Source organism: Schistocerca cancellata, chromosome 9 (genome assembly GCF_023864275.1).
Source record: "Schistocerca cancellata isolate TAMUIC-IGC-003103 chromosome 9, iqSchCanc2.1, whole genome shotgun sequence".
Taxonomy (NCBI): domain Eukaryota; kingdom Metazoa; phylum Arthropoda; class Insecta; order Orthoptera; family Acrididae; genus Schistocerca; species Schistocerca cancellata.
This window is the reverse complement of record NC_064634.1, coordinates 221,522,862-221,535,141: the sequence shown is the minus strand read 5'-3', so window position 1 is coordinate 221,535,141 and position 12,280 is coordinate 221,522,862. Positions and strand designations below refer to the sequence as shown.

Below are 12,280 nucleotides of genomic sequence, written 5' to 3'. Positions count from 1 at the left end.
GAAAGACATGCTAAATTTGCGAGGAATGCAGTATACACCCAGCTTCTGGAGACCTGTGAATGAATGCCTGTATGGCATCATTGGCCGGAAGGCCCCAATCGGGGAAGTTTGGCCACCAAGTGCAACTCTTATTTCAGTCGACACCACATTGGGCAACTTGTGCGTTGGTGATGAGGATGAAATCATGAGGAGGACAACACAACACCCATTCCGCGAGTGGAGAAAATCTCCAACCCAGCCAAGAATTGAACCCGGGCCCACTATCATGGAAGGCGAGCACATTACCACCAGATAAGCAGGCCGACTCCGGAGACCTAAATCATGTTAAACAATAGAAAGAAGAGCTATTATCTTAATTGACTGGAGCAAAATATATTGGATGTTATTTTTCCATATGAGTCTACAAATCATTCCAGGTATTTGGCCAGCACAAAGTAAGTAAGTAAGTAAGTAAGTAATTCTAGTTTTTTCCTCCTCTGCCTCAATCTTACTCTTTCTCAGGGGTTGTTAATTTTGACTGCAGCACTCACTCAATTTGTCAATTGAGTACCCATTTCTCGCAAACACTATTCTTAGGTATTGTAATCCATAAGTGGGGCTTTTCTTGTGCAGCAGTGTTTTCTCAATCTCTATGGACAAGAGTCTTTAGTACAGAATTTCTGATAGACAAATGGTGCTGAATCAAGGAGCTGAGACTGAGGAGGTGAGCGTCCATCATTTTTCTACATAGCCTGTAACCTATGGAGCCACCTTCCTTGTTTTACTAAAATGTTGAGTAAAGGTAGCTGATCCTTTTCTTCAAGTTCCAGCAACCCATCAAGTATTCCCTCATACACGTATACATGTATGTCCAAGTATCGAGAGAAAACACATTGGTCTGAACTTGGCGGATTCTAATGAGTTTGCTTCTAAGTGCAGAATGTATACGCTCACCCGCAACAGGCAATAATGGACAAGCTAAGTCACTGAGCACTAACTCAAATATAATCATTCTATGAAATATGATGATACCAATACTGAAATGCAAACCACATGTTTACAGGACAGCATACTTGAGGAAACTATCAAAATAAAGGTGTCAGAAAAGATCTAATAAACTGGGACAAATGTTTAAGTTTAAACAATGTCTGGGTTCCAGCACTTAGTTTACTAACTTGCAATCTCATACACTCAAGCTGGAAACACTGAGACTGCGTTTCATGAAAGAAAAGTGTAGCCTCTGAAAAACAAATGAGCATAAGAAGTACAGAACTCTATTATAAATAGCAGTGAGGCACCATTAATATTTCACAATCTGACTGAAGCACGGAGAAAACAGTTTACAGCTCCTGAGGAAGCCAACTGAGTTTGTCTTTGAAATGTTGTAAAAAAAATTACACCTGACAGAATAATAATATTCAACTTAAAACATAGTTGGGTCCAAAGCATAACCAGCACCCATTGTTCATAGATAGATAGATAGATAGATAGATAGATAGATAGAGAGAGAGAGAGAGAGAGAGAGAGAGAGAAGAGTAGAGTGCAAGTGCTTGCTTCCAGCATTGTCTCGGTAAATCAACTTGGAATATTCATTTTATTATAGACTAGGTAATAACACCTATCTACCTATACCATTAGCTGAGCTCTATGCTGTTTAATGTGGTGGTTAGGATACCCTGTCGGACAACATGCAGTAAAAATGATAAATGCCATTTAATTAATGTAAGACCTAGTTTGTGATACACATGAATTTCATTCCTAAATCTACATATTGTTTTCTTTTGAAGACAAATGATCATCTGTTGTAAATCAAAACATCCATCACCCAGTGGTGTTGGTGCTTTCATGACATAACTGATAATGTGCGCTCCACTGCAGCATGATAATACAGGAAAAATGCTAACACTGTTCTAGCATATTGACACCACATGATTACAAGTTCTATCTGTTTCATCTTTTGCAAAGAAGAAAAAGTTTATAATTTTTTTTGAAGAAGTTGTGGTTCTGTGAGTGGGAATTTGTTGGAGAGCACAAACAAAAAAATCGTATACCAGAAAATAATTTACTTTTTATTTTATTATGCAGTAAAATATCTCTTAAGGCATTATAAAATAATTTGTACTTTTATTTTAATACTGTTAGCTATGGCACTTTTCTTTTCTAAAATGTCTGTAATTATCCTTCTTCACATATTACACACACATAAAATGTTTAAAACACTTCAAATCCTGTACAGACGAGACTTCTCAGTTTAGGAGGACTGTTGTATCAGCTTCAAATTCAATACTGTCTCTTAATTCTAAGAATCCATTATCAGTTGTCACAATTTAAATTCAGTACTACACATTTATAAAAGCTGCTGTTTAAATAGTCACACATCACTAAGACAAAACTGTATGAAGTCAGTTGAGAAACATTTGAAGAGGGACATTTTCTTAGGAAATTGGCATCTTCTGAAAGTGGTCTGGATAATAAATTACTTATCCCTTTGTGGAAACTGTGAACAACATTTCCAGATCTTCAAACGAAAGATAGTATATCATTCCACAAATATATTACCTCTATATCTCAAGGCATATTTGTTTCCACTGACTTCTCCACAGTGATTTTCAGACCATGAATTGGAGGTCAGCTATTTACTGTTTACCAAAACACTCTTGCAAAAGGTACAATTAAGCAGATGTGAAATATCCTGTCTTTTGTGACTCAAAAATGTAACAGTGAAATAAAACATGCATCATTATTTCCCTGGTTTTAACATCTATAAACTGATATTAAGTTGAGACATGTAGGTGTAACAAATACAAAAAAGAATCACAATAACAGAAATTCACATCTGTCTGAAATTTATGTTGAGTATACATCACAATCATCACATTTAAAATATATTTACAATTAAAATGCTGTAGAGGAGTATGTCAGCTTTCAGCCTCTATCATAGACAGACAACTGTCACGCTAAATCTTCACCCCTGCAATTTTGCATTCATAATAGTAATACTTTCATATGCATCCACATTAAAATTAACATCTTTACACTTGTCTATCCTCTTCAGGATCCTTAACAGACTATTGAACTGGTAACTCATCATGCGATAGCCATGTGCGACATTTTGCCCTATAGTTCTTGGAGTTGGCGTACCACTGTTTCTCCGCACTTTTCTCTGCACACTATGATCACAAAAAATTGCTATGAAGTTGTATGCGTGAAGATAGCTTTTAGTTACAACTGGCAGAATAGGTGACAGAACAGACCTGGAAAGAAAAATTTTTAAATAGTTATTCTACTCAATCAATTTTACACACACACACACACACACACACACACACACACGCACGCACGCACATGCGGGAGGGGTGAGTAGCAAGAGATACAAGGGGTTGGAGGTTCATATATGATTAGATATGTCCAAAAGTCACTTATTTATTTATTTAACCATTGCCTGCCATTTTTTTTCAAATCAATGTAACACAACTGCATTAATATTGTCAGTATATCAGAACAGTTTACCACCAGCTTCTGTTAGCTACCCTACCATTAGTAGCTACTTATTCACTGAACATGCCATTTTTACCAAGCAACAAGACACACCCCCCCCCCCCCCCCTCTCTCTCTCTCTCCAGTTTTTTTTAAGAGGGTCTTTGAGAAATTTTATTTTGAATGTATCCTTACTAATCACATTTGTAAACAGTTTCATTACTAACTTTTTAGGCAAGTCTTAAGATTACACTGTCTATTGTAAACAGTCATTGTGTTTTATTGGATAGATTGTGTGACTCTTATACATGCTTTTGCCAATGCTGCAGGAAGTCCCACCCTCTTCATCATCGTCTCACACCGGCTTGTACTTGCTTTGGATTTCACGATGCAGACAGTTGGAAAATTTCTGTAACTCCAGAAGCTTCATTCAGAAAATCTATCAAGTAATCTGGAAGCCTTAATTGAATTTATCGCGCACATGCTGAACAGCCTGCTGCTGCAATTCAGGAAATCTTGCTGATTTGGTCCCCTAAAAAAACTGATGTGTAGAATTGATGATCTGTAACTGATTCCTTATCCGATACCACTTACAATTGTTTAAAACTGTGATACCAAATTTTCCTCTTGCTGTGGAAATGTTTTTAGCCTCTGCGGCATCAATAGCTGCTAACTAAACATTAGTTTCACATTGTCTGAGTGAATCAATTGCGAACTGCAAACTCTTAGGTCCACATTTCTCAACAGAGTCACGGCTGTAGTTTGCATCTACCATCATCTGCTACAATTTACTGTTTTACAGTGTTAAGCAAACTGAATCACAGTAACATGTTATCATCTCAGCTCCTTAGTGCTGAACTGGCAGAAATCTGACCATTTTGTGTTAACAGTGTACTTCATTGACTGCTGCCGATCTTGAAAATTAACAATGCTGTCATGCCATCATTTAAATTATTATTTCAGTTATGGCACATTCTGCGTATTCTGTGTGAACACATTTTTTAGCATTAATTTTTCTCTTGTAGAAATGTAAATCTGTTCAGTTCTAATTGCATTTAGATTCAGGTAAATTACAGGTTTAACGTGTCAGACGTTCGTAAAAGCAAGGTACACAAAATGCATTCCCACGGTTGGCAGCATAACAAAATTTCCTGCTGCTCACCACTACCCTCCCACATTCAGCCGTGCTGGTGTCACTGCATCCCAATGCACACTTGTGAAATAATCAAATTAAATCTGCATGTGACCTCAACTAGCAAAGCTTCATCTGTGAATGCAAGATGACCCTGCATTTTTAGAATGATGGATTTTCTCTCTTTTTTGTGTGTTGGGGGAGGGGGTGAGAGGGAGAATAGTCTTATAGCCCAGTGAATATGGCAAATAATTCAAGTTCTCCATTACACTATCAATGCAACTAAGTGCAAGACAATCTCTTTATAATAAACAGTAAATCAACAGGCTCACTTACAATTTCACATTTCTCACAACAATGATTGGTTGGTTGGTTTAAAAAAGGGGGGGGGGGGGGATAAAACTTTTTGCTCATCAGTCAACAACAATGACCCATGCTTCCAATTTATCATTGATGGTAAGTGAAAGAAACTTAATTCTTAGGCTATTGGTCATAAGGTAATTTGAAAAAGAATAAGCACAAAGAATATTTGAATGCAAATTAATCAAAAGTTGCCACCAACTCTGCAAACTGAAATCTTGTTTTAGTCACAGGACAATAGAAAGTACCAATTATGCATACTTTCAGTTTCATCTTAAATATGGCATATAATGTTTCTATGAACTAGTAATGATATCTGCTAAACCAGTACTACACTTGTGAAGATGATAAACTTGTTTTTCGAAACTGGTGAAATGTATTAAAAACATATTCGCAACTGATGACTGAATTTTATTCTGGTGGCGAGGAATCAGAGACAGAATTGCTAAACAGTACTGATCTTCAGGTGGTGAAATATTTAGTACTGCCAATGCACACATAAGGCACATGACACTATCCCAGCTTTTGGAACTATTAGTTCCTTCCTCAGGCAGCAGAGAGGAGAAGATTGCAGAAGGTTAAAGAAAAGCATACTACGTCTACAAAATGACAATATCAAGAGTGTTTAAGTGCACAGGATGATAGGAAGATTGCTAAATTGCAGGTCACTCACACAAGATGAGGACGACCCAGTTCTTGTGAGGATGAGGGGAGACAAAGACAAAGGGGTGGTATCAAAGAGATTAGTTTGATCACCCCCTCTTCTTTCATGCCTGCCCTTTTATCTTTTTTCTTTCTCAAACTTGCAATAAGTTGGTCCTTCTCATCCTGCGACCTGAGTGACATGCCCTTAAATTTCTAAGCTTCTTCAACCTACTCCTCTTTCTTTCAAGAGGAAGGAACTAACAATTCTGAAAGCTAGGATACTGCATTGTCTTTTATACCTGTCTGATTGGCAATACAAAATATCACCTTCTGAAGGTGAGAACTAACCAGCAATTCTGAAAATGTTATAGTTTTCTCAAGTAAATGCTCCTTGTGAAAGAGAGTGGGGTGTATTCTTAAGTGTCATGACTTCCTTTCTACAAAACTTGTTCACTGAAATTTAATTCTTAAAACAGAGTCTAAATGCTGTGTTAAAATAGTTTATAAGGCCAACTCTGGTAACTAATCATACAATGGAACATATAAGAATGTTGCTAAAATGGCCTGGTTTCTACAGCCAGAATATAAACAGGCCTAGTGCAGAGTGAAACTGAATTTTCACAACAAAGAAATCAAAATAATAGAATCTACACAGCACAACAGATGTAGATATAGTCAAAAAATAAGAACAAAAGGTTCTATCTCTTAGCACGACAGGTTTCTTGATCTGTCAATGGAGAGAAAGGAGTCGGAGAAAAATTTGCCACAGCAGAAATTATTCACGCAAGTCATTCAGAAAAGTGAATCAAATAAGATAGAGCTGGGCTGAAGAAGAGAGACCCCAGCAACGAAGTAAAAAATATATGTAAGTAACATTTGGCCGTTTGTCTGGGACTCAACCTACAGGCATAACTGCCTAAATTGGAAAAGCATTGTTTATTCATGTCCATTGGGCACCTTTCCTTTCCAAAGTGCAGGTGTAGCATGATAGCAACTAGGCAAAACCATCACCACCAAGTCAATGAAAAGTATAAAAGGAAAGGTCAAGAGTGCGCTCTCTCATTCCTTGTGTTGGAAAGCAGCCAGTGAAGTTGTTCACAAACAGAAATCCCCCCAAGGAAGCATCTCAGCTCACAAAGACAGTGTCAAGTCATCACTGCAGTAAAGATGCCATATCACAAGGCTGCTTTCACACCTGGCTCCACTTATAACAGCATATGCTGAACTGACCAGATTAGGATAAATGGCAGTGGGTGAGCTAACTGAATAAGGATTATCACAAAGGATATGATCACTGGGTAGGATGTTAGCTTCTTGTGGGGCCTAAGAATGGACAATGATATCTGATAGGTTCGTTTTGTTGTGGAGTACTACTTATGAGGAGTAGGGAAAGTTTGGGGAGAATGTTTCTCACTTCAGGAATGATCGGAAAACAATCCAACCCATCGTCATCTGGGTGGAAGGCTGTTTAAATCTTTGCATAGCCACCAAGATTAAGGTTTCCTGCTGTCCCACAAAATCACTTAATCTTTGAAAGACAAATAGCCTACTTTCTTTCCCAATCTGAGCTTGTGCTCAAGTCTCTGTTAACCCAGTCATCTAAGGAGCATTAAACCTTTACCTACTTTCCTTTCTTCCTTTCACTGATTATTTCCAGAAAGGTGGGGAGTGGTGAGCTGATCTGTGATTAACAAGTGTGTAAGCAATCCTGAAGTTGTGGAAGTGTGGTAGGACATTGGTATTGAAACTGTTAAGAGTAGTACCTGTTTGTAAAATTATTGGCAACTCTTTCAGTTTACAGTTTTAAACATGGCTGCTTCTCAGCAACCGTATACTAGTTTCAGCATAGGATTATACAGCCAACCGGATGGAAATGTTGCTAAAAAGAAATGGTCAGAATTTACAGAATTTAGAGCAGCTATGCTCAAGTCAAAAGTGATATAAAACATTTCAGCCTTTGCCACATGTCCCTAGCTAGGAACAACATCAGACTGATCAGCCTAGTGGCTTTCATTGCTGCCACAAAAATAATACAAGTCTCACAGACAGTGAGATGTCCCCATTCAGTTTACCTAGTAGGAGGATGCTTGTCACTTCTGCTATTGCAGGTGGTTGGTTTTTATCTCCTCTTTACTCACTTCTCCTACTCTTCCTCAAAAGCCTGATGTTAAAGCTTATTCAAACAAACTTTTTAAATGTCCAAACAGGTACTTTGGCACATTAGTCCCAATTTACACTACCATTAATTATTAAGATTTCTTACCACAGTTCAGGAGATAGTGGCCTACACATAGGAGGTACCACATGGCCATAGAACTTCCAAGGATCCTGTAGAATGATGCGTATATCTTCAGGTACAGCTTTCAATACTGTTTTCAATTGATGATGTGTCACACATTCCAAAAGTATTGGACCTGGAATAGAATACAAAATAGAAAAATCTACTACCAAATGTCAATAGACAAAATAAGGCAGTGAATATGCTAGCTTTGGACTTAAGGTTTTTTCCCCACCTGTCAAGAGGGAGAAATGACGGAAGAAACCTGCCACACAGAGATTAACTAGGTTAGTCACCCAATTACTTCAGACCAAAACGGACATAGCATTGTAGTACAGCAGTTGATGTTAAAAAACCTTTCTTCGTTGATAATCTGTCTTGAACAATCCAATACAGATACTATGCAGTCAGTGCTTGTTTCATCACACAGAACTTATAGAGAGATGACTTATATGTCTGCTAATCTGTATCTGCTGCTCTGTTTCATACGTCAGTGTGATGACCAACTATTCAGCTTTAAACGAACAAGGAGGAAAAATATCAACTGTAAAGCATAAAAGCTGTAGACGTGTCTGCTTTGTCATGTGGACAAATGTTAGTCTTGCTTCTGGAAGTATCAACTATGTTTTCCTTCCGGAAGTATCATCTATGTGTCACTGAGTGCCTCACTAGTCAACTTCTCCATCACAGAAGCACTGGGCAATATGGTGTCAAAATGATTTCTTTCTTAAGAGTAACTGTGACAGTAATGTCGATAGCATCAAGGGATTTTCTGTCACCAAAAGTTGTCATACCAGCTCAAATTTGCACTGCAAAAAAAGTGAAAAAAATTAAGACACCAAATTGGACTAAGTTTTCTCAAGATTCTGATGCATCTATAACAACAATAAAACCAGACATGCAGCTACAGTTGCTTAGAAGTCCCTTGATCTGAAGAAGATGTGTTTATGATTCAACCTATGTGGGTAAGCAAACAGCCACCAATAATTACACAGTCACATCTTTTGTTTTTATTGTAGTTCTGTATGTAAGCTTTACAAAGTGTTTCCAAAGTAATTAAACAAAACCAAAGATACAAATTGGCCCATAATGTACAACCTGCCATTTGTCTTCAACATTCAGTCACCTGAGGAAAAACAACAGTCATGGAAAAAGTGACATCCCTTTCCGTCAAAAGAGATCTGTTGGTAAAGTCATGGCAACTGTGTTCTGTGACTGGAAGGGGTTACTGTTGGTTGTTTTCTGCATGCTGGGATAGCAATAAAGGCTGACAGGTACTGTGAGACATTAAAAAAACTGAGAAGGGCAATTCAGTACTGGAGAAAAGTAACGCTGAGCAAGGGCATAAAGAATTCTCCACGTTGATACCCACCCACATATCGTTCACCATTTGTCAATCTCTTACAAAACTTTGTTTGAAAAGTTATCACTAAAAACCAGATTATATTCATCATAAAAACCTTAAGGGGGGATGTAATGGAACATGTAAATATTTATTTAAAAAAGTCATTACAGCTGCACTTATCAATGTACAAATATAAAATTTTGTATGTGTAAAGCAAAAGAGCTGTATTTTAATGGAAAAATGTAATAAAATATGCAGCATTAATATTTTGCCAGAAATTTGAATTTTTTATTGTCTTTTTTTATAAAAGGCCATAACTCAAATTCTAATCATGCAATTAATCTGAAAATTTTATTGTAGTGCCCTGAGAAGGTTATAAGACCAGTGAACTACAGTTATAAATTTATGGTACAAATTGTATCATTAACAGAGTTTTCAATTTTGCACATCCAAAATTAACTTGTTTTTCTACATACAATCATCTAAAATCAGAAGATAATTGCAGGATCTCATATTTTTTAGTTCCAGGGAGACAGCAACACATTGCGAACAGTTCCTGAAAATTTCATAACATTAGCACATGAATACCTTTTGAGACAAGGCTTCTAATAACGTAAAAAAAATGTAAAACAGAAAAAATGAGGTTCAAAGATTTTCTTCTCATACTTCTACATGTAATAAGCATACCTCAATTTTAAAATCCTCCATACTGATACTGCTCATACTTCAGGCTTCTCTTCTCTCCTCTTTGAATCTGTCTGGCCTGTATTTGTAGGTAAGACACTGATCTGCAAGTTTTCTTGACCCTGCTCTCGTCGGTGGTGTAAAATGCTTTTGTTGTAAACACACCAGGATCTATACCAACTCTCTTCAGCACTTCAATTCTGCCATTATTTCCGTTATTGTAACATAAAACTGCATCATAGACTCCTATTTTGAGTACTTCAAGTCCACAGAATGTCCTTTTTGAGCATCTAATCCAAATTAAATTATTGAGGCTTTCATTTGCACTTTGTCTCTTTCCATGAAGACAATTCCTCAATAAATCAGGGTTTGCAGAAACCTGAATGTGGGCTTTTACTGCACTCATTAACAGGTTCTGGTAATGAGTGTTCATGCGAATACGTCTCATTTCTGTTGCTGAACTTACACCAATCGTCTTTCGGACACAGATTGTGCACTGCTGTTTGGTCAGTGGATAGTTTGTGGAAAAAAATTGCCCAGACAGCACGCCTCTTTGCCTCTGAATTTTCTGATAGCTCTCCCACAAGATAACTGAAGAGAATCTATTTCTTTCAGAGTAAGCCTGCCTTTTTCTCCTAGTGGTTTTCCATCCTCAAGTACTTCACCTTTCTTCTCTTTCATCAAGCAGCGAAGCCTACCACCAAGCCTCTTTTGGATGTGGCCAACACATTCCAACTTTTCTATTGTTGTACTGTACGGACTTTTATCTGTTACAGCTTTGAATGAAGAGGGGTCCCCGTCACCACGATATTCTAGTATATGTAACAACACCATACTGGTCCTCAGATCTGGAGAACATCTTCACAACTGCAGCAGCCTCCATGCCCCCACTTGAGCCACTATAATTTTTAGAGAATGCTACTGCATGCTTTTCTTGCCACAGTTTCTCACTGTCTTCATTGTTGGACATTTTCATTGTTGCACACTGCTGGCAGTATTTAGACCCATTATGCACAAATCTTGACTTCCACATAAAGGTTTGCAAATTCAACCTTTCATTACCAATATGTGTTAGCTTTGTCAAAATGTAAATAAACCTCATGCAAGAAAGTTTTTGGGCAAAGATATAGATGTCAGCCAAAGGTATCAAAAGAAAATAGCCTTCACACTGACAAAAATTCTGCTGAAGCAAGCAGTTTCCTACATGTCGGAAAAGGTGGGAGTGGCGCCAGTGCAGATTTAATCAGTTTAACAATTTAAAGGTGCTATCACGATAAAATTAACACACAACATAGATTAAACTGTGTAGATCAAGAAAATAATATTTTTGAAAAATCAATTTTTTGGACCAAAATCCATTACATCCCCCCTTAAACCATGCATGAAAAGTGTCAAAATATGCAAGATCAAATAACAAAAAAACATGGTAGTTACTGCGTCCATTATACCTCAAATTCGAACCTGTATGTATCAATTATGAGGAATAGCAGCACCAGCCAAGCAAAAAATCGGTACATTTACTTTCTGGTAGAGGTTAGGAAGGGGGCCTTCCCGGGATTATTTTCCAAATGTTTGCAAAATGGGGATGCATACAATGTTTCAAGAATTGTTCCTTCTTTGCTATTGTTGTCATAACAAGCAGATACGATGGGAGTGCATCACAGCAAAACGATTGATATGTACAGGACCAACATTGAGATATCACACACAGGGGGGAACGCTCAAAGACTCCATAATATTTTATTTACAAAATGACATACAATCATGAATATATTTTGAACAACATTAACCTTTAATTAATACTATTGGACCAAAGCATCATTTACAATTTATTTTACATTTTTCTACTATTGTAAACAAAAACGACCAAGTACTGTTCCAAATGTTCAGTAGTAAGGTTGTGTCTTCGATCACTTAAAACATTTTTATAAGCAGAAAAGGACCATTCTTAACCAACTGAGTTAACTGGGCATTATTTGAATTTGGGTGTTATGTTGGCACTTATTGTTTCTGGTCAAAGTTCACCCAGCCCATTAATAAAAATATCAATTTGCTGGAAGGGTTCAAAGCCTGGGTTTTTGTTTAAAATGTTTTCAAACTTTTCTTTAAGTTTTCTTGGGAATACCTATAGCAATGAGGACTTCACTAGAAGAACTTTATTCATTGACTGAATAGATTTATTCAATGCTAAACCTTGAGTTTCAAGCTCTTTAATACTTGCAGATATATGGGAAAAATGAGAGTTAATCACAGCAATGTCTTTTTTCAATACCAGAATCATTAAAAGTTTCCTTGCACTGACAAACTGCCAAAGTCTCTGCGCTATCGAAGTGGTTTGCTACCTCCCTAATGGCCTCAAAATGTTCACTGTGAAACAACA

At 37.2% G+C, this 12,280-nt stretch overlaps 1 protein-coding gene across 1 annotated transcript in view; it reads right to left on the bottom strand.

The window, feature by feature from the left end:
• Positions 1-2,066: 2,066 nt before the first annotated feature.
• Positions 2,067-12,280, bottom strand: part of LOC126100884 (uncharacterized) — a 563,003-nt gene continuing 552,789 nt past the window's right edge. Inside the window, exons 17-18 of the mRNA XM_049911552.1 lie at positions 7,857-8,007; positions 2,067-3,233 (exon numbers count right to left, since the gene is read on the bottom strand). Coding sequence (XP_049767509.1) covers positions 2,945-3,233; positions 7,857-8,007 — 440 coding nt within the window. The 3' untranslated portion in view covers positions 2,067-2,944. The remainder of the gene's footprint in view (positions 3,234-7,856; positions 8,008-12,280) is intronic.